Genomic DNA, 27,221 nt, shown 5'->3' with positions numbered 1-27,221 from the left:
GGCCTAGTGGCAAAAAGCTGCACTGCAATCCTAAAGGCACGTGGTTCGAGGCCACCGCCTGCTCTGTGAGAGAAGGATGGGCAATCTCCTTCTGTGCAATTCATTGCCTCTGGCAACCCACCGGAGAGTCAGCTGTGGGTCAGTCCTGACTACGATATACAGCAGCACCGTGTGTTATTCACTTGACTCCTCACTCCTCTCCTTAGATCATTGTTGTGTGCCGTTGAGTTGGAAATGAGGCATAGCTGACCCTCCATCGAGTTTCCAGAGGCTGTAAGTCCCGCAAGAGGAGACTGCTCATCTTTCTCCTTGGAGCAGCTAATAGATTTGAACTGTGCACCTTCCAGTTCCCAGCACAACCCCCTGCCCAGTAAGCCACCAGAGTTTCCTTAGAGCTAGTGGCCAATGGGCTCAAACTACTGGCCTTTCCAGTGCTTCATCTGACCAATGCTTAACCCACAGCACCACCAGGGCCTTGGAGGGGAGCATTAACCCAGTCTGATTTTGGGGGGACCTGTCTCCTGGGAAGGACTGAGACAGAGCCCCAGGCACTTCTCCATGTCACAGTGGAGTGTTGGGGAGACCACGGGAGGAACCAAACCCCCCGCTGGTGGATCCATCCCAGCTCATAGCCCCCTGTCAGACACAGGAGAACTGCCCCCGTGGGCTTTCCTAGGCTGTCAGTCTTAGGGGCAGAGGCTTCCCTGCATGTCTGCCAGAAAGCTGTACCTGAGTTCAAACCAGCGACCTTGTGGTTAGCAGTCAAGCACTTTAACCATGTGCCACATGCACTCCTGAGAGAGGAAGCGCTGGGCGGGCAGTGTCCCATTGGGGCAGCCCCTCCTCCTCCTTCCTCCCTCAGCGCAGCGTGCCCGAGTCAGAGTGACTCGAGTGACTCGGGATGGCACATGCCCCCTGCCCCACCCCCACCCTACCCCAGATCACCCGCGTGACCCATGCCCCGCCCTTGCTGAGGCACCTCCCTTTGCAGGGCCCAACGAGCAAGCGGAGAATGCAGCGCAGACCCAGACGTGCTGTGCCTCCTGCAAAGAGTTCCACCACATGAAGCAGACGGTGCTGCAGCTGAAGCAGAAGGTGGGTGCCCACCAGGGACTGGGGAGAGGGGAGGTATTAGGGTCCAGTCGATGAGGGTCTCCTGGCAAGTGGAAGACCGCAGTAGGCTCTGGCCTCACTAGATGAGGAGGAATTGACAGGAGAAGTGTCCAATTGGTACCCACATGGGAGATTCCCTTGGAATGTTGGGTCTGACTAAACTTGACCCTGGGCTGTGATACCCACCACCCTTGGCACTGATGGCTTAAAGGGCCAAACACACAACCAAGGCAGAGAAGGGGTGATTGCTGGGTACCCTGAGTCTCCTCACCTGTGATAACCCCCTGTTATCATAAACTGCTCCACAGGTTGTCTATCTTCACAGAACCCAGTTATCTGGTCTTTGTTACACAGAACAGCTGAGTGGGTTTCACCCCCTCACCTTTAGGTCACCAGCCAACCGCAGGCTGGTTGCACTGCCCACACTCCCGGGCAATCGCCTGGCGTTTTGAGCTTTCATCCAGGCAGCCCCTGTTCATGACAACCCCATGTGTTGACTAGGTGGGTGTGGGTGGACCCCTAAATACTGCAGGCTCCTTTCCCCAACACCCCAAGAGAGCCAGTGTCACAATACGTGAGTCATGGCCATTATTTTGTTTCCCAGTGCCTGTAAAAGTCGCAGGTGCACACTACTATCTATAGTCTGTTAAGAAGCCCTGGTAATGTGCTAGAGTTCTAGTGGACTAGTGGATAAGGAGTTACACTGCCATCCCAAAGGCAGGTGGTTTGAACCTGCTGCAGAGGAGAGATCGACAGTCTCCTCCTGTGTGATTTACGGCCTCTAAAACCTGCTGTCAGCTCGGCTGTGGATTGACTCTGATGCCAATAAGCCAATGAGTTGGCAGTGAGTTGACTGATTGGTTGGTGGTGTGGGGTTGGTACCTGAAAGCTTAGCAGTTCAAGCCCAGCATCCACTCCACAGCAGAATGATGGACAATCTCTTCCAGAAATACCTAGAACCTGGAAGACCAGGTTTTCTGTGGGTCAGAAATCCACAACACGGCTGTGGAGTGGTTTGAAGATTTTTTATCATTTTCTTTGGTTTTTGTTGATGTTTGGATTTTTTTTAGTCTATTACATATATAACAGCACTGTGGAGGGGAAAGTGAAATAGTGTGAGAAAATGTGGCACAGACAGTACGTAAGCTGCTCAAAAAATGGCCCCAGAGGGTTTCCTTGACGCAGGGCTGCATTGCCACAAACTTTCAATTTGTTTTTTAAAAAATGCAATAAATGTGTTAAAAAGCAAAATGCCATAAAAAGGGGAATGCCTGTATTAAAGTGGGCAGCCAGGAGAGGTCAGGTGACAGGCCTACAGAGAACAGGCTGTGACTTTTGTGATTGATTGTAAAGCGAGCGTGCAGACACGCAGCCCTGGGGCTGACTTAAGTGATCATAATCTGTTTCAGTCCATGGAGAACATCCTCTCTATAAACTTCCCTCTGCTGGATCTCTGCAGCAGCTATTGCTTCACTTCAAAAACTCAGTCATGGTGTGGGCTTTGTCTGGGCCCCAACTCCCGGTGCTGAGCTGACGCTGGAACAGCTGGCGGAGGCAGTTCTGAGCCGGTGTTTGCATGCGAGGCGCATGCAAAGACAAAATCCTTTTTAAAGGCTCTTGTTAGGATGCACCGCAGCCGACAGTTTACAACGCAGCTGTTTTGGTGCCGTGTTTGCAGATGGTGAGCCTGACTCACTTCATGCCAGGCATCCACCCACATCTGGCAGATTACGGGCCTCCGGTCACATCATTGTGCTGAGAGTGTCCCAGCATGGGCCCGGGGACCAGCGCAGGGCAGCTGCCCAGGATCCAGTATGTTGTTGTTGTTGTTAAGTGCCATCGAGTTGCAGGTGACTCGTAGTGACCCTATGAAGGAGCGTCCTCAACACTTGGGTGCCTTTCATCCTCTCTCCAGGTTCATAGGGTTTCCGGAAGCAAGCTATTATGGAAGTGGATGCCACTCCTCCTTCCAAGCTTGTTTTAATCGGGGAGCTCCAGCCCACACTCTCCGCATTGGGTAACCAACCATTAACGCACTTGACACATCAGTGTCACAGTGTTCAGCCTCACAGCAAGCACAAGTGACTGCTTTGCAGCAAGTGGACACACCAGGGCTACACGACCTAGAGGAATATTTGAATATTTGAACAAAAACAATGAAAGACAGGCCCGAGGAGGCTCCAGGTGCACAGGATTTACCTCAGGTCACAGCGCACATTTCACTGGTTTGTCAGTGACTCGGGAATTTTCCCTGATGCTGTTGAAACATAAACGTGCTGGTTTGTTTATTTAATTGCTTCCACTCTAAGCTCTTAGCACATCAAAGAGGGCTGTGCTGTCTGTTTCACTTTGGCATCTAAGGAGCAAAAGGGCATACTTGAGACCTGATCGCTTTTCCATGTTCAACAAACACGGAGCCAGCCCCTTAATGAGAACCACAGCTACCAGTTAAAGCGGCCATCAGTCCAGGCAGGAAAGATGAATGATCTTACTGGCCTCTTGCACGTTGCTGGTGAGCCTTTGGTCAGTATTCCCAGTGGCGTGTGGATCTTCAGTGCCTGCTTGTGAGAAAAGCGTGAATCAAAGTTGAAAGAACTTGGTATCTCGCAAGGAGACCAGGCAGAAAGCTACATGGGTTTGAGAGTGTAAACCCAGAGCTGTAAATAAACATATCACACACAGCTCTCACAAGCTGGGGCATTAATTCATTGGTTGCACATGCCTGAGAAAGTGTTTTTAGAAGGAGGAAGACTGTGTTGAATAGGTTAAAGGATTATGCTGTGGTAGAGTCAGTAGATCTCAAGAAATGCGCTACCCTCGGTTTCATTCCTGGGGTAGTTGATCCAAGAGCTATAGAAAAGTTCTATGCAACCAAGATGTCTGTAGGACAAACGACAGGTAGGTGCTGTCAGGTAGATTCTGACTTTGTGAGACGGTAGAGCTGTCCCGTAGGGGTTCCAGGCTTGTGAATCTTTACAGAGCAGATTGGGACATCCTTCTCCTGAGGAGCAGCTGATGGATTCAAACAGGTGACCTTGCAGCCAGAAACCAGGTACTTAAAACACTGCCCCACTAAATTTCCTCTTCTTTTGAAATTGTTGTTGTGTACCATATAGTCAGAACTGACCCATGGCTGACCCTCCAGCAGGTTTTCAGAGGCAGTTATTTGCACAGGACTTGCTCCTGCAGAGCACCTGGTGGATTTGAACCAAGTACCTTTGAGTTGCCAGTGCAATGCTTTACCACTAAGCCACTGGAGCTCCGTTCTGTAGGAATGTTGTTGTTGTTGTTGTGTACTGTCGAGTCAGAATTGACCCATAGCTGACCTTTCAGCTGGTTTTCAAAGGCAGTTGAGTTCATCACACAGAAAGAATATTGAAGCTAAATATCCCAGATGCTTCAGCAATTCAGCACATTTCATTTTACTCGAGTTCACCTTCACCACCTGTGCAAGCAGTAATCAAGGAATCAAACATATTTCATTGGGCAAATCTGTCACAAAAGACCCTTTTAGTGTTAAAAAAAAGCCAAGGTGCCCTGTGAGGATTAAGGTACTCCTAACCCAGTTTTCATCTTTGGTACTTTGGACTTGTAGCTATTTGGACAAGGCTATTCCTTGGAGATGTACATCTTGCTTGGAAAGATGGAGGGTCAGAGAGGAGAAGAAGACCTCCAGTGAAATAGGTTGACATGATGACTTGAGCAACGGGCTCTCATGTGTCCGAGATGATGAGGATGGCACAGGATAGAGCAGGGTTCAGGCTGGCTGTTCATAAAGTTGCTGTGAGTCAGACTCAACTCAACAGCACCTAACAAGAACCCAAGTCATGATCTTTTCAGTTACCGCTTATGCATGTGAAAGCTAGACAGTGAATAAGGAAGACCGTAAAAGAATTGACTCCGCCAGTGACAAAAAGGAAATACAACTGACAGCTAAGGAAGCAAAGGAGAATGGAGCCTCTGGGTTCAACCAGCCATCCCCACTGGACCCACCTGGGAAAACACTTTGCAGTCCAGAGGGGAGAAAATGACAGGAAAATATCTTCTAACAGAGCAAGAAGGCAAGCAGCTTTAACCCAAGACCACCAGTAAGGAGATAAAGCGTCCTCCCTTCCCCCCTTTACATCTACCCCCCTGTTCAGCATGAAGAAGCCAGAGAGTCGGCATCCAATTCCCAAATCAATAAGACAGTTGGTTTAATTACCATTGGAAAATGCTTGTCATTCCTCTGTAGCATCTGGTCCCCACTGGACCCTCATCATTTCCTTCACCTGCTCCCCCCACCGACCAAACTGTGCAGCTCTGCAACTGCATCCTGGCCCATCCTCACCCTTCTGCCCCCAAACCTCACCTCCTTATACCCCCAATATGTTTTTCCCAGTAAAAAAAAAAAGAATTGACTCTTTGGAATTGTTAGTGCTGGTGAAGATTAGAGTGTGTACTGTGGACTGACAGAAGACAGCAAATGTGTTTCAGAGAAAGTACAACCAGAATGCTCCTTAGAAGTGATGCTGGCAAGATTCTGTTTCATATATTTTAGACATATTATCAGGAAATATAAGTTACTGGAGAGGGACATCATGAGTGGTACAATAGAGAGTTGGCAACAAAAAAAAAAAGAAAATCAAGCCCTTCAATGTGATAGATTGACTCAGGGGATTGAACATAGCTAGGATTATGAGGAAGACACATGATCAAGCATTGTCTTATTCTGGACTTCAACTTTACCACGGATGATATCCTTCTCATGTGATTGGTCTCACTGATAACAAGGCTAAAAGACAGGATGAAATCTCACTGTCCTGGCTCCTAAGAAGCATCTTGATCGAACCTCTTTCAAGATAGCTTTACTCATTCTTCCGGAAGCCAGGGTATAGTCAATAGTCATCATCAACACCATCATTCAGAGGCATCAGTTCTTCCGTCTTCCTTTTTCATTGTATAAACATGAATAATGAATATTAATGGATAATGAAATTATGAATTAACATAAAACTCTCTAATGCCAAACCACATGTGGAATCCTCATTGCAATTTGTCTGTTGGAAGCAGATAATAAAGTCAGGCCAAGCTCCAGGGCTGATGAAGTTGAGGCTGCCATGGCCTCTAGTTGGGATTCCCTTTGCTTCATGGGGTAGATTTGATGGTCAGGTTCCTTCACCCACTGGCTTATTCTCCTTCCCCAAAGGGCAGGCCTTAGCAGGGTGGAGTCTATTGCTTTCCCAGGCACGAGCATTGTTTTAGATGACCAAGAGCACAGCCAGGCCCTGATTCTGACTCTGAACTGTGAACCCTGCCCTGAACTTGTATATAACTGACTTTAAGGGAGCTCTGATGGCCTAGTGGCAAGAAGCTGCACTGCAATCCCAGAGGTGGTTTGAATCCACCAGATGCTCTGCTGGAGAAAGGGGCGATAATCACTCCTATACCAGTCGGGTCTGATTTGACAGCACACACAAAAAATAATAAAATAAATTAATTTTTTTTAAAAAAGCCTGAATTTTTTTTTTAAAGAACTAACTTTCAAAATACACATCTTTAATCCTTCTGATCACTCCTGCTGGGTCCTCACTGGAACTGGACAGAGGGCCTGAACCCATGGCACCCCTGGTATAACGCCATTGTTCTTTACCTCTCTCAGGGAACACCAGGTCTTCTTATGTCCTGGAGAAAAAGCACGTATCTGGGAGACAGAGGGTGATCAGAATTCTTCACTCAGGGGCCTGTTATGCGCTCTTTGCCCAAATAGTGCCACCTAAAGTGCTCCTTAACCACTTTGAGGGAAAGGCACACCTGCCCAAGACGTGGTGTTTTCAGTTGCCTCATGTGCATGCAAAAGCTGGAGCATGAATAAGAAAGTCTAGAGATGAATTGATGCCTTTGAATTCTGGGGTTGGCCAAGAATATTGAACATTCCATGAATTACCAGAAGAACAGACGAATCTGTCTTGAAAGAAGTGTAAGCAGAATGCTCGTTAGAAGCAAGGATGAAGACACTTCTTCTCACCTGCCCTGGACATGTCATCAGAAGGGGTCAGGCCCTGGAGAATCATCGTGCTTGGTAAAGTGGGAGAGCAGAGAAGACCTCAACACAATGGTCTGGCATAGTGACTACAGCAGTGGGCTCGAGTACCACAGAGACTGTGAGGACGGCATGGGGTCATGTTCTGTTCTGTTCTGTTGTACACAGGGTGTCTTAAAGTCAGAACTAACTCAATGGTGCCTGACAACAAAATCCTGGAGCCCCTGCGCTTTCTGGGATGCATTCTCAGAAGTACTGAAGATGCTAGAACTCTCTGGAAAACAATGCTGAAGTCTAGTTGGCTCTCTGGGCCTTCCCTCCTGACCTGATTCCAATAGACTTGAAATTCCAAGGGGGGAAACATCACTTGAGATAATTTCAAACCAGAATCAATTCCAGGCTCAAACAGAATGTTTGAGTCTTGTGTGCTGTCAGAATATTTAAGGGAGTTGGGTCTTATTGTGTGTCGTCAAGTCAGAACTGACTCACAGCTGACCCTTCAGTGGTTTTTCAGAGACAGTCAATCGCAAGAGAGGAAATAGCCCATCTTTCTCCCATGGAACAAATGTTGAGTTCAAAACACGTGTGTTTGAGTTGTCAGCACACCTTACCCCTAGGCTACCAGAGTCCTCTCAGAGAGCTGGAGGAGAAGTAAAATCGCCTGTCCCAGGACTCTCAGCACATTCTCATTGAGCACAAAAGGAAGCCCATGAATCAGTCTTCTAGCTCAACATCCTCTTCAGCCAGATGCAAGGACACCCCAAGAGGGGTTTTTAACATTACCTCGTGTTTATATTACAGAGGAAAAAAATGTCTCTATTAAAGGTCAGTGGGCTACAGCACTGGGTCAGTCACCTTGCAAAAAAGTCAAACTAATTTATATTCTCAAAAGATGTATTGAGTGAGTAAAAGTTGTTTGCCAGAATGCAAACCACATATGATCACGATACTCACTTTTTATTAAGATTAGATTTCTTCTTCTGGCAACAATATCTGTCTCCGTGACTAAAACAAGCCATCAGCTCATAAAACTGGAGCGAGAGTGCCCCAAGCGCAGCAGCCACCCAGCAGGAGAAGAGGGTGGTTGTCAGGGAGATCCATCAGAATCATGTTTCATAACGCAAGTGCTGAAAGCAGTCATTATCAAATCTTCATATTCAGAAACAGACACGAGTGCAGGAGACCCAAGCTCTGCCCCCAGAGAGCGTGCTCTTGGCAGCAAAGCTCTCCCAGGCCTACCTGTGGGCGTTTACAGCCTTATATCTTGGCTGTAGTTCTGTGATGAGTTTGTATACCCTACAAACTTCCTTCTAGCCTATGACTTGGAGAGTTGAGAACTCCTAATCATCCTTTGCTCCATTACCATCAAGTCAAGTTGTTCCTAATCTCTGATTTACAGTTGTTTCTATAGTAAAAACACGTGCAGGCCGTGAAAATCTCTAGGTCCTTTGCATAGCATCCTTGATGGAACATGTCACCCAGCTGCATCAGAACTCCCCCGGAGTCTGGAGTCTTTGGGGAAAGAAGCAAATTCTTAAGGAAGCAAACAAGAGATAATAAATGTGTTTCACGTACTAGAAAGTGAAGAAATGCATTCGTTGTTCCATTCAGCATCCAGTTGTTTGTTTCTTCCTCCCAAAAGTTGTGATCCTGAGTGAATGGAGACCCCAGGAAGTGTCATGTATGAGTTTTAACTTGGCGGCTCTGTGCTGGCATTGAAAATCCCCAGGGTACCTCTTTATAAGAAGCACTTCTCTCTAAAGCTTGAGTTCACACATGGGTTTAGCACCTCCAGAAATTGCAGGGTAAGAGTACTGTCTTCCAAGCACCCATTCCCCTATCTCAGCCTACTCTACACTCAGTCTCCAGGACCCCAAGTAGGACTGTGTCTAGAGGAGGGGGGACCAAAGACAACTGTGACACCTGGTTTCTTCAGGGCTCCAGGATTCAGTGCAAGTCCTCTGATGCTCAGAAACTTGTCCTTTCAAACAGTTACTCCAAAGAACTGTGGACTGTGCAGCCCCTCGCCTGTGCCTCTAAAACCCTGAGATCAGAAGAACCAGAATGGTGCCCAGCTCTCACTACCAGCAACTCTGAGCAAGATCACTCTAAAATGTCCTAGGCAGAGAGGAAAAAAAGAAATGCATAAGACAAAAATTAAAAACCATAAAAAAATCAGACTTCTTTGTATGAAAGCGACTTTGGACCTCCACCCCCCAAGCCTGGGACACAGCTCACCCCCAGGATCAACTTTCAACCACACAAGAAGACTATAAAGTTAATAACACCGGAGAGATATGTGCTCCTCAGTACAGACAGACATAGAAGACTAGTAATGCAGTATTTTGCCCCAAAACAAGGCTCAGAAACAGTAAGGGACCAGAAAGAAGGACAAATGGAAACGAGGAGCCCATGGAGGAAGCGGGAAGGAGGCTGTTATACTGAGGGGATCACAACCAATAAATGTCACTACAGAATGTATAAATTGTTGAATGAAAAACTAAGTCACTCTGTAAACTTTGTTCACCAAACTGCAATTAAAGAAAAATGAACAAACGTGAAACTAAGAGAAATGTGCCCTACCTCACTTGCATTTGTACTTCTGAATTAACTTCTTGGAAGTAAGACTATGACGGGTCAAGCACTTGGTACATTCCAGGACTTGGTGGGCACATAAAATCATCACCTAATTTATTCTCCCAGCCATGCTGTTGGTATTGGTAGCTACTGTCCAGTCAGCCTCTGACTCACAGAGACCTCATGGTCAACAGAACAAAGTGTTGCCCAGCCTGCACCAACCACTGAAGACTCGCACATCAGATCACTGGGAATGAGAAGGGATGTGGGACTAATATTTGCAAGTGGATTATCAAGCCTTTCTTCCTGGTCCATCGTAGTCTGAGGGCATTTCTGAAACCTGTTCAGTGTCCCAGCTTTCCTGGGATGATACCTGAGCATGGGATGCACAGACTGGGAGTCAGCGTGGGTCTCTACCGTGGAGGGTTACAAGTCCAAGCCCTCATCTCAGCCCTGAAAAGGGGGTACTCTTGTTCCCTCTACCAGTGAATAAAGGGAGATTGGTGCATCTACCAATGAATAGAAGGAGGTTGGTGCATTCAGTTCTTAATGAAAGTCTCACAGATTTACAAAGATTCCAAGAAAATTGAAGCTCATTCTTTCATATGATCCATTGACTTCCCTTAGAATGAGCGATCCGTGAGAGCGAGGGAAGCCATGATGCCTTTCATGACCCAGTCTCAGAAGGCACAGACTGTCACTACTATCAGATTCTATCTGCCAGAAGTAAGTACTAAGTACAGCCCACACTCAAGGGGTGAGAAGTTAGCTTCTACCCATTAAAGGGAGGAATGTGAAAAATCTGTGGGCATATTTTAAAAATACCAGTGACTGTTTTCTAGTTATCCTGGGAAAGTGGCAACTGAACTATAAAATACTTTTGGTCTTGGTTCCCAAGAACTTCTTGTTGTTGTTGTTGTTGTTGCTGTTGTTGTTAGGTGTCTTCAAGTCAAGAACAATTTGTAGTGACTCTGTGAACAATGGACCTGAACTCTGCCGTATCGTGTGCCGTCCTCATCATCTCTGATACACTTGAGCCTATTGCTGCAGTCACTGTGTCAGTCCAGCTGGTTCAGGGTCTTCCTGTCTTTCACTGACCCTCCCCCTTTCCAAGCTTGATGTCCCTCTCCAAGGAATAACCTCTCCTAACAACATGTCCAAGGTGGGTGACTTTTAATCTGCAGCCCTCAGGCCTGTCTTTCATTGTTTTTGTTCAAACAATCCTCTAGGTCATATAGCCCTGGTGTGTCCACTTGCTGTACAGAGGTAACTTGTGGTTGCCATGAGGCTGAACACTATGACACTGATGTGTCAAATGCGTTAATGGTTGGTCACCCAATGCGGACAGTGTTTGGTGAAACTCTCTGATTAAAACAAGCTTGGAAGCAGGAGCAGCATCCACTTCTATAACAGCTTGCCTCCGAAAACCCTATGAACCTGGAGAGGATGACAGACACCCAAGCGTCGAGGACTCTCCTTCATAGGGTCACTATTAGTTGCCTGCGACTCGACGGCACTTAACCAACCATCTTTACCTCTGAGGAGCATCCTAACTGCTCTTTTCCCAAGACCTATTTATTTATTCTTTCGGCAGTCCATGGGACAGTCCGTACTCTCCAATGCTACTACTCAAGACTTAGAGTTTGTTAAAGGCACTGCTCATCTCTTGGCTAGCCTAGTCACCTTCAGTTCAAGCCCAGGGCCTAGCACCTAGTATGTACTCAATACATGTTTTTAATCCATAATGCAATTATGTCATAAATTAAGATTATGAAACCAGTTGTTCTTATTAACTGCCATTGTGTTGGCCTCAATTCATGGCGCCCTCAGTCACAATGGAATGAGAGAGACACTGCCCGGTCATGTGACATCCCCATGACTGATGATGAGTTGGCTCACTGATCCATAGAGTTTTCGTGATTGATTTTCAGGCACTGATCTCTCCAGGCTTTCTTCCTAGTCTGCTTTATTCTAGAAGCGCCACTGAAACTTATTCAACATCATAGGAACACGCAGAAGGAGTGGTAGCTGCCCGTGAGGTACACTGGTCATGGCCTGAACCTGGATCTCCCTCGCAGAAAGGGAGAATTCTGCCAATGAATCATCATCATACCGAAGAGGCTGTGTTACAGGCCGTTGAGTCCCCTGCAACTCATAGTGACCCCGTGTGCAATAGCTCTGAACCCTGCCCTACCGTGAGCCACTCCACACTCCAACAGCAAATAAAACAGGCACTTCCATTCATTATTATCATAATTGATCCTGTGATCTCTAGACAATCTAGATCCTAGCCTGTGCCCTGCCACTAACTCACTTAAATATCCATCTATAAGTCACATTTGTTGGAAGGAACCTGGATTTAGGAAGAGGACCCTGTGGGCCCCTTGATCTCTTTCTGTGTCTGATAATGGGGCATCATGATGAAAAGCATCTTCTGGGTCTACAAGCCACACACAGCTCACACGGCCTTACAGGGCAGCCTTCCCTCCTGATGGAAGCTTCCTTTTCTTTTCACAGATTGCCCTGCTCCCCAATAGTGCTGCTGATCTGGGCAAGTACATCAGTGGTGACAAGGTGCTGGCTTCGAACACCTACCTTCCTGGGCCACCTGGCCTGCCTGGAGGCCAGGGCCCCCCAGGTAAGTGGCACAAGGGCACAGAAGGTGGCAGAGTTGCTAGCAGAGCCTTGCAAGAGCTCACCTTAGCGGAGGCTGGAGTGTGTCCTGTAGCTCCTGTCAATGAGAGCAGGAGTGGAGCTTCAGGGCCCAGCTTGCCTGTGGTGAGAGGATCTTCGGGAATCAGACCCTCGAGATTGTGAAACATCTTTAAACCGTGTTGTTGTTGTTGTTAGGTACCAACAAGTCAAGGACTACTCATAGTGACCCTGTGAATAACAGATAATGAATCCTGGCCTATCCTGTGCCATTCTCACCATCTGTGATACACTTGAGCCCATTGCTGCAGTAACCATGTTAGTCCATCTAAACGGGGGTCTTCCTCTCTTTCGCTGACCCTCCACGTTTCGAAGCATGATAGCATTTTCCACAGAATAACTTCTCCTAGCAACATGCCCAATGTATGAAAGATGAAGCTTTGCCATCCTTGCCCACAAGGAGCGCTCTGGCTACACCTTTTCCAAGACAAGCAATAGTAACCAACAGAAAAAGACTGTTGTAGAGAACTCTGGTGGCCTAGTAGCCAGAAGCTGCAGTGCAATTCCAGAGGTACGTACGTAGCTCGAATCCACCAGATGCTCTGCTGGAGAAGGAGGGGCAGTCTCATCCTGTACCAGTCAGATCTGATTTGACGCTAAACACACAAAAAATTTTTTAAAAAAAGACTGTTGTACTTGGAGTAGATAAGATTCCCAAAGATAACTTTAAATTACAGACAAACAAAATACAAAATACTTTTCTGTAATCCCAGAAATGTTTAAACACATACAAAAGTATAATGGTATATACCCACTCCTTGCTTACCAGCAAGGTCAGGGTCAAACACAAGGTCATTATGCAAAAAAAAACTATGAAAAGCAGATCAACTCACATGCTGGAGGATGACTACATCAGTTAAGGACTACAAAATTACATCATTGCTTAACTGCCAAACCACTCAGCGTCACAACCATTACAGCCAGCATTATTCCTGTCTCATGTGGTGGTGTTTTATGCTGCCAGACACAGATAATTAATGCACAAAACAGTCTGAGAGGTTTTTCACTATTATCATAATGTGAAATGTCAGATAACCGTCTGTCGCTACATGAGCAGTAGTTGTCATGAACCCTTTCGGACTCTTCACTCAGCTCTAACAATTTGCCCTCATTTCCTGACCTCTTTTCTTCCTCCTCATATTATTTGTTAACATTCATTTATACTTGTAAATTTTTTTCCTTACAAATATTTATTAAGTAGTGTCTTACTTTCTAAGGGCTTCTATAACAAAAATACCACAAGTGGGTGGCTTTACCGCTCAGTTTATCCTTTCACAGTTTAGAAGTCTACCTGTTAGCATTCAGAGCACTGGACCTATGGGAAGGCTTTCTTTCTCTGTTGGCTCTGGGGTGAGATCCTTGTCTCTTCCACGGGTCCTCGGCTGTCTTCATGTGGCATCACATCTATCTTCCACTTTGTGTGCTGGCTTGCCTCCGTGCCTGATCTCTCTTTATATCTCAAACATAAAACTCAATACACATTTTACAAAGCTATGCTTCCTGAGTATATTAAAAAAAACCCTGTATACAGCCCAGTAGGAACACATCTACACCAGTTAGGAATCCAACACGTATTTTGGAGGGATACAATTCAGTATGCAAAAAGTTTATCTCCATTTTATTGAATGATAATTATATAAGCAAAATGTACCTGTTTATGATACATCAAGTTTGGGGTTATTGTGAAAAATAAACTTCAGTGACCCTTTGATGAGTTTTGACATATGCATAACCCATGTAGCTATAAGCCTAGTCAAAATCTAGAATGTTTCCTTTACCCTCAGGAAGTTTCTTGCAGGGATCAGTGTACTTGAGCTTTGAGCTGGACATAAAAGACTTGTAGGATGGGTCCAAGGGCTCAAAGTTTTATAGTTGGAACATCAGCTAGAAAGATTTCCCCAAAATATACTTCTTTTTTCCTTGTTCACTTGGATCTTCATTTCTTAGTGTCCTTCGATGAAGCATACAGGGTCTCATGCAGAGTAGAAGAAGAATTGAATGCGCACTTTGGTTTATCCTCTTGTTCTCCAGTCCACTCTGAGGTTCTCCAGGTCGTGTTGAGTTTTCTCCAGAAGATGCTTCGTACAGGCGGCCTCTTAAGATCCCCAAGTCGACTGGCTTTCATACTAACTGATCCCCTAGCACAGTTTTGTCCACCCTTCCTTAAGAGAATATTCTTGCCTCACTTCCCTGGAGAAAGGTCAGCTCCAGGCCAGTCTACGTACCACAAGAACAAAGACATTCTGGAATGGCCCAGGGAGTCATTTGCTGGTTTTCTCATTAACGTTTCCCTGGCTTTCCTCTCCCATTCTGCGATATGGTTTCTAAAAATGACCTGAACTGTCCAGGGTCCTTGTGGAGCCTGTTCCATTTTTACTTTAGTGAAATTGGCAAGGAGTGATTGAAGAGGAGCTTTTTGCAAAGGACCACCTTTACTTTCTTCTCCAATCCTATTCCTACTCTTGACTTCCAGTGTTGCAATTTGTGATGCCCTCAACTGAAATGTGTTAAAACAGCTAAAATACTAATTAGTATAGAGCTTGTCTGTCAGTTGGTTTTACTAGGATAACTTGTGGACTGCTGTGATGCGGAAAGCTAGTGTTTCAAATGCCAGAAGGATCACCCATAGTGGGTTTGGGCTGACATCCCAGATTAAGACAGAACAGGAAATAGGGTTGGCCATCGACTTCTGAAATAATAAGCCCTCTGAAAACGCTATGAACAATAGAAGAATATAGTATTAGAGGTAGACCCAGATTGGAAGTCATTCAAAATGAGGAGAAAGAAGCTGCAAGCCATCATGCTTGAAAAGATGGAGAGTCAATGAAAAGAGAGGAAGACCCTTAACGAGATGGATTGACACAGTACCTGCCTCAATAGACTCAAGTCTGTCAGAGATGATGAGGACGGCACAGGATAGGACAGGGTTCAGATTGGTGGTTCAGAAGGTCACTGTGAGTCATCCTCAACTGCAGCAAATGACAGCCACAGGTTGCCTCTCATCCCTTACTAACATCCGATTCTGAGCCTTATGATGAATCACAGAGAGGGGCAGCAGCAGTCCAGGAAACAGCACCAGATTGTAATTCATGGTCTCCAGGACAAGGGGTTGACCACTGGTCTCTTGTTCTCCTAGCATATGTGCGCCATTTACCATTAAAGTTTCAAATGTGAAAGGCACTTTGATGTGATCCTGATTCCCAAAGTCCACTGCTTGTGTAAATGCAGGTTTGATCCTATCTGCAGCCTGTTCCTGTGCCACCGGATGTCAAGGTTTTAGTTAGGGGAGGGATCTGGTCCTTTGCCCAAAAAAACACTTTCCAGATGTACCTGGAATCAGCATTGAGAGCAGTGGCATGGGACATGTTTGAGTGAACCACTGCTTTCAACTGCGGCTTAAGTATTCTCAATTGTTTTGTTTTGTTTTGTTTTGTTTTGTTTTGTTTGGAGCCTGGAAATTATTCCCTCTTGTCACTATGCTGTGTTGGTAATAGGGGCAGGTATGGCTAAGGACTGAGTACTGTAGGCTTTTGAAAGAGGCATCTCTGGACCGGTTGCACAGCAGTCAGCCTGGGCTCTTCCATGCATTCATTTAGAAGACATTAATGAAGCAGCCTGGTCAGTGCCATGGACTCTGCTGCAATGTGTTGACAGAAAAGCCCTCAAGGAACGAGTAGTCTAAAACAGTTGAACCTCACATCTGCAGAAACCAGGAAGGTAGCATCGCTGAGTGAAGAAGACAGGCTGTGGGTAATAGAGAGTGAGGAGAACCAAGCTTAACCCCAAAGGGTAGCCCGTGCAGGAAGCCCCCAGTCCCTCATGCCAGCGAGGGAATCATGGCTCTCAATTTGGTTATTTTTGGTTCTAAAAAGAAGTTAGGATCCAAATTTTATAGGAAGCCTTCCAACTTTTAGGTATTAGGACTATTCAGAGGCTGTTTCTGTTATTATGTGCCACTGAGTCAGAACTGACCCATAACTGACCCTCCAGTGGGTTTTCTGAGGCAGTAAGTCACACAGGAAGAGATTGCCCATTGTACTCCCATAGAGCAGCTGATGGATTTGATCCATGTGCCTGTGGGATCATAGTGCACTTTCTTACCACTAGGCCACCAGACCTCCCATCACTTTCTGCAAGATTTTTCCATCTGTATAATGTAAAGAGGAAAAGTTAGTAAAGATATAAAAGAGGTAAACCATACAGAAACTGGTCACTGATTGGACGCAGAGGCTGTAGAAAAGGAACTATTTAGAAGCCTCACCAGCAACTACGTAAGAGAGTCCATGAAAAAAGGGGGAAATGGTGAAGGAAGCTTGACCCTGTTGTGTGGACAAGTCGGAGCACAGTAAACAGAGAAGTGACTGGAAAGGGCTTCTGGACTCTGTGTTCGCCAGAGCTCTTATCATCACAATGACACTAATGAGGTATTCTTTTTTTTACAGGCTCACCCGGACCAAAGGGGAGCCCCGGCTTTCCAGGAATGCCAGGGCCCCCTGGACAGCCTGGCCCACGGGGCTCAATGGGACCCATGGGGCCATCCCCTGACCTGTCCCACATTAAGCAAGGCCGGAGGGGCCCTGTGGTCAGTATTGCGCCTGGAGATCCACTTTCCTCCATTGAGAGTATGTTCTCACCACGTGTTTTTCCTTCTGTTAAACCAGACGCCTTTCTCTTACAGGGTCCTCCCGGCGCGCCAGGAAGACACGGTTCTAAGGTGAGTCCCAGCCACGGTCTCTGTAAGCTTGAGGACGGTGTCCCTGCCAGCTGTGTAGCCGTCAAATGAAGCCCAGAGTCCACTTGCTGTCCTGCATCTTGCATGTGGCTAAACTGAGGCTGGGAAGAAATTCTAAAAAGCATGTTCTGTGGGAGAATGGTTCTGTGGGAACATTGGTTCAATATGGAACCTGCCAGAAAAAAACAACCACCAAACCACTCCTGGTGAAAAAAAAAAATTACACCAATATTGTTTGTTTGTAAAAATTACACCAATATTGTTTGTTTGTTTGTTTGTTTGTTTTATTGTGATTTTAACAAATGTTTACAGAAAGGTTGGATTTTCGTTCATTCATTCACTGTTGCACATTTTTCTCCCTCCACTCCCCATCCCTTCCCCTTCTCCCGGTCCGCTTTGTAATGCACCTCTGGTTACAGAGCGTTAGCTATCGTGCATACAGTGCCCAGCCATACGTTCCTCTCACGCACCCCTGCCCCTCATCTGTTTCAGTACCTTATTCATTATCTATCCACTCTTTTCCTGTTCTCCTCCCACCTCCCATGTCAGTCTTAGTTTGTCACAGTGGTGGTGTGCAGTATTTGTCCTTTTGTGGCTGAAATATTGCATAAACAAGCCATTAAAATACCGGTTGCTGTCACGTCAGTTCTGACTCATTGCTGCCCCACACGTGTCAGAGTAGAACTGTAGACTGTAGGATTTCCAGTGGCTTGAAATCGCCAGCTCTTTCTTCTGAAATGCCTCTGGGTGTCCTCAGTCCACCACTTTTCAATTAACCACTGAGCTCTCAACAGTTTCCACCACTCAAGGTTGTTTGGGTTGGGTTTTTCCTCCCCATTAGCCAGTGTCTTTTACAGAGTATTTTGGTTTAGTTTTTCCTTTTGGTCCCTTTGTGCTTAAGTTAAGGGCACAAGAAGTTCCATGCAGTGGAAATGAGGGGTATCGCTCTGAGAACTGCCCATTCCTGGCCTCGTAAAGAAATCCGTTTGCATTCCTCGAGAGGGGGGTCTAAGCTATTCCACATACTTCCTACAATGTGTGCATTCTTCTTGTCAGATCTGGTTTGAAAATAGGTGGCCTCAGAGAAAATCAGAATGAGAAGTACTTGACCCTCGCAGTTCTGTTGAAATAAGTGATCTCATGAATCTCACTCCAATCTTACGTTTGTTTCCAATAGAAAGTACTTACTGCTTTCTCATGGGGCTCTGGTGGTCTAGTGGGTAGGGAGTTAGGATGCCATCCCAAAGGCAGCTGGTTCAAATCCCTCAGCTACTTCTCAAGAGGAAGATGGGAATCTCCTCCTGTGCCATTCACAGCCTCTGAAAACCCACTGGAGGGTCAGCTGTGATTTGGTCCCAAACTGGATGGCAATGAGAGGAGGAGGATTGGTGGTACTGGTGGGTGTCTGCAGTCGACTCTGGAGGGGCATCCACTTGGTCCAGAAAGCTAACCTGCCCTTTCCTTTCTAGGGGGAGCGAGGAGCACCAGGGCCCAGGGGGTCTCCAGTAAGTAGCACGGCTTACCCTGCTCTCCCAGCGGGGATATTCTCAGTCTGCATCCTCGTGAGCCTGTGGGGAGGGCTGACAACCAACACTCCCTGTCCAGCCGTCACTTCATTGCCTCCGCACCACTCCGTGGTCATGCAGAGGGTCCCAGAAGCCTCTTGCAGCTGGTTTGGATTTCTTTTTGCATTTGTTTTCTGGGTTGTTGGTTTGTTGTTGTTTTTTTCTTTTCTTTTCTTTTACCATGCTCTGTCTTTAGTTGGAATGTCTGAATAGTCTAAATCGGGGCCTGTCCTGAGTCTGTTTCCCAGGTTTGTCATAAACCATTTGAAAGGGAAAATGTAACTGCGTGCTGAAGAGCAGCCACAGCTATTTATGACCGTAGCTGGTCAAATGCTCTGCCCTCAAAGATTAAGATGAGATTAAACGCAAAGATAAGCAGAGCTGCTGGAACTTCTGAGGAGAAAGTAGCTGGGCTGTATGCATCCAGCCTGCAGCTCAAGTTGCCTAATACAGCGCTGCTACCCAGAAGTATAGCAGTTCAAGCCCACCAGCAACTCTGCAGGAGGAAGTGAGCATTTTCTCCCCTCAATAAGATTTACAGCCTCAGAAACCCTGTAGTCATCATGTATTGGAATCTACTCATTGCCAGTGGGCTTAGAGATATTATAATAATTTGTTGGCACCGTGGTTAAGTGCTCAGTGGCTGCCTGAAAAGTCAGCAGTTCAAACCCACCATCTGCCCCTCTGAAGATGTGATAGTCAGGTTCCATAAAGATTAACCAAAATGAAAGCGAATCCACTGCCATTAAATTGGTTCCAACGCATAGCAACTCCGAGGCTGTAAATTTGTACAGGGGAGACTGTGCTTCTCTCCCCTCCAGACCACCTGGAAGACTCCAGCAGCTGACCTCTGCTTTAACCCGTGGAGGTAAGGGCTGAGGCAAAAGGACGAGTCTGTTGAGTTCTGACTGGTTTCTCCCACGTGCACAGGGGCCGCCTGGATCTTTTGACTTCCTGCTCCTGATACTGGCCGAAATCCGCAACGACATCACCGAGCTGCAGGAAAAGGTCTTCGGGCACCCAACTCACTCTTCAGCTGAAGAGTTCCCTTTACCTCAGGAGTTTTCCAGCTATCCAGAGACCATGGACTTCGGCTCAGGAGATGACTACCCAAAAAGAACAGAGACAAGAGCCTTGGGCACATCTGGAGACTTGTATCCTTAATAGAGCCCAGCATCTTCATGCCAAAGGGAGAGAAAAGCCGAGTGCTTGCGCCTGAAGTTGTCCATCCACAAAAGCACACACTGGGAGCATTGAAACGATGCATCTTATCTTCTTCCTCTTCGACCTGACTTCTCTCCATGTCTCTTCTACATAATTTCTTTCAGCACTTCCTCCTTTGGACAGGAGGGAGAGAATAAGTGATATTAGTGCTTGTCTCTGAGAACCAGTTGGGTTGGTCATCAGAGAACCTTCTCTTGTGCTTTCTAACGTTTTCAAGTACATCTAAGCTCCTGAGTTAAATATTTTCATAGTGTCTTAAAACTTGGAATAATATCCTCCAAAAAATGGGAGAAGGGAAGATGAACTCTAAGAAAACTTAAGACTGCTTATCAAAACAACTGGCTATGCACCCAAAGCAGACTCTTATTCTTCAGGTATCAATAGTAGGACAAGCTGTTAAGCGTTGAGAGTGAGGCAGCCGTGCAGACTCACTTGTCAGTCTAATCAGTTTCGAATATTATGTCCTATGATCCCATCTTGTTTCCCAGTTTTGGTCAAAGAGAGGAGAGACTAAAAACAAGGGCGTTCTGGTGGCCTAGTGGTAAGAAACTGTGTTGCAATTCCAAGGCACACGGCTGGAATCCAGCAGCGTCTCCACCCGAGAAGGGATGGGCAGTCTCCTCCCGTGTCATTTACTGCCTCTGAAAGCCCACTGGAGGGTCAACTATGAGTCAGTTCCAATTTGACAACACATCATAACAACAGAGTAGAGATTAGAGACGAAGGATAAAATTATAGACGTGGGTTTGTTGGTTGACACATCTTAGCAGCTCAGGACGGCTGAGCAGTCGCTTCGTGCTTCTCTCTAAATTCCCCGTTCAGAAGAGAAGGTTTGCTGGCTGTAGGGACAGATCCTCTTTTCAAAGCACAGTGAATGAAATGCCCAGGCTCACATTAGCACAATAGACTTCCGGTTTGCCAGAACGTTTCCATTGAATGACAATTGAATTACATTGAATGAGTCGGTCTGCTCATTAAATATAGTGTGTGACGCATCAGGGGATGCCCAGAAGGTACCACCAAGTTGTTCTACAGACAGGATCATGAGTTCAAGGTTGGAGATAGCTGACTTGAGTTAATTGGGCAGGATTTAAGGCATCTTTTCATCCATTGAAACCAATTCAACCCAGGCAGGTCATTTGTTCTCCTTGGGTACTAGACAGTTTCGCCTGGGGTCCTGTCTGGAACAGTAGAGAAAGTTGTCTGGGGTGGGGAGAAAAAACAATACCATAGAGAAGGTTGTCCTGGGTGGGAACTGCCTTTTTTTGTCATCCCCAGTTTCCCTTAGTGCTTCGTAGGTCAGTCCAAATGCCAGCTTCTCTTTCTGTCAGACCTTCCCTTTCATTTCCCCCTCTCGGCAGATGTGAAGGGCAATTCAGCTGGGGGTGTTTTTTGAGAGGTCCCAGCAATTGTGTTTTCTCAGGGCCTGTTTGTGTCCCAAGGCAGAAGGCAGCAGAGGACATGGCTTCCCCTGTATTCACAGTCCCCAAGGTCAGATGCCCAGGGCCTGATTCCTATATAATCATGTAACTACATGACTCTGTGATTTCAGTGGTAACTCACAGATTCTTCTCCCCTCCCCCCCCCTTATTTTATTGGACTTCCCAGGCAGCTTTTATCCACCTGTTTAGGAGACATTCTCCCCTATTTTCTTCTTCTGATTGTGATCTGACTTGAAAGTTTACAAAACAAACCTGTTTCCCATTCAGTCATTCATGCCCATTTTGCCTTGGCCATTCATTACAATACCCACAATTGTAATCATATTCTTCCCTTTCCTCCCTGTGAGTCTCCTTTCCATTAAGCCACCTGTCCTGTCTCCTGTCACTTTCAGCCTTCTCATTATCATCTGAGGAGATGCTGTCCTGTTGTATGGCTGATGGTTCTAAGAAGTGAGTACTCCCTGGGGTCATGTTCACCTTACAGGTCTATGTGGATGAAAGTTGAGCCATAGAGTAATCTCCAAAACAATCACTAGAGTCTCTAGATAAAGCATCAGTTAAATGTGTGGCTATTAACTAAGAGGTTAGTGGTTCAAATCTACCTAGAAGCACCTTGGAAGAGAGACCTAGAGATCGACTTCTGAGTTAGCGCAGTCACTGAAAAGCCCGTGTTCATCTCTGACACTCACATGGCCCCCGTGAGTTAGAATGGAATCTATAACTACTGGTTCGCCTTGGTTTCCTGCTTATATTAATGATCATTTTCACAGCATATGCTTGTTCATCATGGGGTTCCCGTTTCTCCCCTGTGACTTCCCCCATTTGTTTGAAAACCTTTCCTTGGGTGTTCATTTTTCTTTCTGCTCTTAACCTATATTCTTTAACTCTCCTATTGAGGAAGCTCATTGAAAGAACTGCTATTTTCATATCTGGATGTCACTTCCCCATCTTCTTTCTTAAGACCAATAGGAAGGGCCCCTCTTTGTAGTCCTCCTCCTGTTCCCTTCTCACTAAAATACAAGAATCCACGAGAAAAAGAAAACCAGCTGATCGCTGAGGGTTTTACCCACACTTTATCCTGCTCTTTCTTACTTGTCCAAAATACCCAGGGACTGTCCACCAGAGTTTAAAAGTGAGAGAAAGTACATCCACAGTGTCCCCTTTCTAGTGTCCTCTCTTCCTTCAACCTCTCAGAATCCAGCCTTCAGAGTCAAGGGCACCGCCAAGGACGGGTTTGCAGAGGTGAACCAAGCAGCCATTGACTCCCATCTGGAATCTATTTCACATTTGCCTGCATGTGGAACACAGTATTTAAAGAGTGTGGATGGATGGATGGGTGCTGAAGAAAGCTGTGCACGGTCCCTATGAGAAAGGCTTAGGCCTTTCCTTTTTTTAAAAAATGAAGACTTTTATTTCCTTTTCTTAATAGTGAGCTTTGTTTAGAAACATAATCTATTTTATTGTCAAAGGCTCATAAAATACAGCCAAACTGCATATTTGGCCATAGGCTAGAATAATATATATTAGAGCAGAAAGTAGTTTTATCTGGAATTCATGAGATTATTTTAGCTAACAACTTCCAGCAGTGATACCTGTGTTTTATCATCTCAATCTGCTTCATCAGATCAGTTTATAAATTATTAATCCTCGTATTTTTATAACATGGACCACCAAATTAATTAAGTACTCTTTACTGCCCAAATTCTCCTTTTTCCCCCAAGGTAAGCTATAATAAGGCATTGTGATTTCTAATGTATCTTTAGTTCTTGATTGAAAATCAAAGCTTCACTGTCTGAAACAAGACTTCTTCACAGGGCCTTTGAACAGTGGGGAGAGGGTCCGTGATCCAGGTCAATTTAGCTCCTGTCTTGTTACTCCATTTCATGGGGTGGGCAGAGTGGGGAGATGCTTTCATTCCTCCCCAACACTTTGTAGCTGTGTTGGCTTCAAATGTTTGTCCTCTCATAACTAGGATTTAGAAGAATAGTTCCAAGAAAACATATCTGTTAGCTTAGGAAATCACCTTCCTGTCCCAACTCTAGAGAAAGAAAAGAAGAAATGATGAACTTGGAGTTGGGAGAGAATGTGGAAGCTCAAAGGAGGTGCTGCTTTCTCTAGTCTTTATCACTTCCCAACTCCAGCCACAGGTTTGCAGAGCACTTGTGGTGTAGTGCATAAGATACCCAACTGTTAACCAGCAGGTCAGCAGTTTGAATCCACCTACTGCTCAGCAAGAAAACAATGAACAGTCTTCTCTGTAAAAAGAGTGCAGCTGACACGGACGGCAGCCAGGTCAGACTCCATTAACCTCACAATAGGAACAGTCCCCATCCAAAACATCCATGATCAAAACCAGTTTCTGTGCGGTCAAGCCCCTATACCCCTTCTATCAATTAAAACACCAACTGTCCCTTCAGACCTACTTCTATCAATTCTAACACCAACTATCCCTCCAAGGGCTTCTGCTCTACTATTGGGTCAGGAGTCTGTTGTCATGGCCACACAGAACCGGAAGACCCATACTTAGAATTATCGGGCTTCTTAGGGAAATTGACAGGTTATAGTTCAAGGTAGAAACAGAGTCCAGCCTTTTTATCAGGATAGCTTCACAAGTATGTTCCTAAGCCCTCTGAACTTCAGCCGGTCAGCTTTAGGTCAGTGTTAAGAAGCTCTTAGTTCTGTCTGTTATGGCATCTCCCACCCTTAACTTCGTCCAGTACCCTGAAAAGCTTGAGTGAGGGCCCCTGTCTCTGACTCCATGGAGCAGCAGTCCAGGGGCAGCTCTGTCTCACCTTGGTCTCTGGTTTTCCGCTGCTGCTGCTGCTGCCGCTCTCCTCCACGTCCAAGTCTGACTGACGCAGGAATCTCGGCACCCCCGAGGATGCTTGCTGCGTTCTCTGCTGCTGCTTTCCTGCTCAAAGCAAGATTCTCTTCTGTCTACACCTGCTCTGTGTAAGCCCAGTGGGATGGCCAGCCTAACCAGTCTTATCATAAGTTATCTACACATCTTGTTTCCATGTTTTCACCCAAAAGGTCCTGTTCACCTCATTCAGATCATTAGCTCAGCCCTACCCAGCCATGTGGAAAAAACCAAAGCAGAGTGCTAGGAAAGCCATTCTGCCCCTAAAGCCATTGTGCAAAATCCCTGTACATTGTGTAAAAATGGACCGCCTCGGACACTGCTGAAAGACCACCATGAGTCAGCATCAGTGGCACTCGGGCCATAGACTTTCCTGACCAGCTGATGTCTGCTGTTGAATACCACCCAAGTGTATCCACCACCTGCTAGGGAAAAATCAGGTGTACCACAGCTGAGGTGGGCAGTTGTTGGCCACCTGGTTCTGCTAAGTCCCCCGCTCCAGGGTTCATGAGGACGGAGGTTTAGGGGAGCCTTGTTCCTCCCCAGACATGTAAGAGAACAGAGTCTTTGTGAAGAGAAGCCAAGGGTCTCCCTGGCATGGGAGACATCAGCTTTGTCATCCTTCAGACGTCCCTCCCCAGATTCCCTCCTTCATCACAGCCCGTCACACAGACACCGCCACAGCCACCCCTTCATGCAAACTCACATCATTCAGATAGCCACCGAGAAAGGAAGATGGTCAGCAGGGGTCTGGACCCAATGACGAGCTGAGGAGAGTCCTCGGAAGTTATAAATCATGGATATAGAGACAAAGATGGATTGGTTTTTTTTTCCTGGCACCATCAGCCTATTTCACAATAAATCAAAAAAATAATTTTCCATTTGGAGGAAAGAAAAAAATGACCCTGATTGTTACAGCATGAATTCTTGGACTTGGCTATTCCTTCAACAAACATTACTGCTTTAGGAAAACCCCAGCAAAGAACCCATATGAATAGCAACTCACCCTTCCCCAGGACCCTCCCCAATCTTCACCAGGTCCCCAAAGCGAGCGCCCTGGGGAGTTTCATGCTTGTCTTGAGTTTGGCTGGGGGCTGATTGGGTTTTGGGTGACCAGTCATGTACTTCACCAGCTCTACTGCTCAGATTTTTAACGGGTTCATGTAACAGGCGGGCTAATATGCACGCGTTATAGAAGGACGCCTGATATGATTGTATATGCTTAACAACAAAGTTATTTTTTCTTATATGGCTGTGCTGGTTTGTGGTCAGAGAGTGTGGGTCATCTTTTCACATCACAAATACAAGGAGACGGAGGGGTATGTTTCTCATAAGAGCTTCAAGCTACATTCAGGGACCCCCACTTCCTGGGCTCTGGGTGTGGGGGGAACGTGTGAGCTTGAATCAAGGTCAGAGGCCCATGTACCACACAAGGGTCCAGTATCACAACAGTGGGTCAGCTGGGACCTTCAAATAGGGTTTTCAGACCAGGGCTTCTCAAGGGTTCATTACAGGATCTTACGAGTTCACTGAGGGGGGAGACAGAGAGGCTGTCCCCCATACTTCTATGACCAGAGAAACCCCAGACTGATTTTGTTCTGCTTTCATACAGAATTGTTTTCCTTTGAAGAGATAAAAAATGTCTGCAAAATAAAGTTTTGGGAAGAGTAAGTCTCACCAGCAGTTGGCTGAGATAAGGTGGAGTTCTCATGCACAGAACCACCAGGGAGATGGAGTGATGTCATTCAGACGGGATGTCATTCAGAAGGGAGCCCTCCTGGTTAGGTTAAGCATTAGGCTGTAAGCCCAGTCGTCAACGGTTTGAACCCACGAGCCACCCACAAGGAGAAAGAGGAGACGTCCAGCTTCTGTGAAAATGTATAGGCTTGTAACACTGCGGGCATTTCTTCTCTGACCTGTGAGCCACCAACGGTAGGGGCCTCCTCGATCACAGGGGTTGGAAGTGGTTTCTAACACCCTGAAGCTAGCCCCCGGGACTGCATCTACATGCCAAGTTTGGTTTATCAACAATATTTATCGTGGGCCTATTGGAACAGGGCACTGTGCACTGCTCTCCAGATCGAGTGGGAGGCAAAATATCACCCGGCCTGGCCTCCCGGGGAGTTTTGGCAGAACAGACAAGGATCCTTCCCGACACTGCATCACCGAAGTATGTGGTTAGCAACAGCAGTGAGGGCTGCAGCGGCAAGTGCGCTACAGAGCCAGTGACAGTTCCCGCTGCCAGAATCGTCCACCCCACCCCGCGCTGCCCCCACACACACACCACGGAGCACCCACTGTTCCTCCCACAGCCACAGAGATCCCCCCATGGGTGCCTGGGAGGAGCTCTGGGGCCCATTTCTGATGGACTGCTTTGTGCAGACCCCATTGGGAATTGAGTGTAGGTTTGGGTTAATGTGAGAGGGTGAGTAATTTGCCCAGTGACTGGCACCCACACAACCTCTTACTGAATTGAAACAGAAGCTTTTCAGATTTGCCTTTCCATAAAATGCACTCATGTTTTCTATGTACCATTTCATTTAAAAAAAAAAATCCTAACTTTACCAATCACTTGATTTCCTGACCCACTAATAGGTGGCAGCCCAGAGTTTAAAAATGGTTCCTTTAGACGTGTCTTCCCCAAGTGGGACTGTGCCCACGGCCACCTGGGGTCGCACAGAATCAAGACCTCACAGCACAGCTCTGAGCAGGGCCAAGATGACCACCCCAGCCTAGACCCCGGTGTGGCTGCCGGGGCCACACGAGACCTACGATCTACGCTGTCCGCCTCTCCCAGCATCATGCCCCCAGGACATTAGTTAGGAGATGGGGCAGAGGTCAGATTATTCTAGGACTGGAATCAGATGTGCCTCTCAGATCTGACCGTTACCCCCCACTCCTCCACTGCTGTGTGTAAATTCCAACCCACAGCCACCCTGTAGGACCGCCCACCCGCCCGCCTTCTTCCCAAGGC

At 46.5% G+C, this 27,221-nt stretch overlaps 1 protein-coding gene across 1 annotated transcript in view; it reads left to right on the top strand.

Annotated features, from left to right (window-relative positions):
- Positions 1 to 19,885, top strand: part of CCBE1 (collagen and calcium binding EGF domains 1) — a 212,970-nt gene extending 193,085 nt beyond the window's left edge. Inside the window, exons 6-11 of the mRNA XM_006892751.1 lie at positions 992 to 1,095; positions 12,230 to 12,350; positions 16,867 to 17,006; positions 17,103 to 17,138; positions 18,626 to 18,661; positions 19,652 to 19,885. Coding sequence (XP_006892813.1) covers positions 992 to 1,095; positions 12,230 to 12,350; positions 16,867 to 17,006; positions 17,103 to 17,138; positions 18,626 to 18,661; positions 19,652 to 19,885 — 671 coding nt within the window. The remainder of the gene's footprint in view (positions 1 to 991; positions 1,096 to 12,229; positions 12,351 to 16,866; positions 17,007 to 17,102; positions 17,139 to 18,625; positions 18,662 to 19,651) is intronic.
- Positions 19,886 to 27,221: the final 7,336 nt, after the last annotated feature.

Source organism: Elephantulus edwardii, unplaced genomic scaffold, assembly GCF_000299155.1.
Source record: "Elephantulus edwardii isolate Elephantulus edwardi_28Jun2011 unplaced genomic scaffold, EleEdw1.0 scaffold00118, whole genome shotgun sequence".
In the NCBI taxonomy this organism is placed as follows: Eukaryota; Metazoa; Chordata; class Mammalia; order Macroscelidea; family Macroscelididae; genus Elephantulus; species Elephantulus edwardii.
The sequence above is the reverse complement of the archived record's forward strand: the minus strand, read 5'-3'. Positions and strand labels throughout refer to the sequence as shown.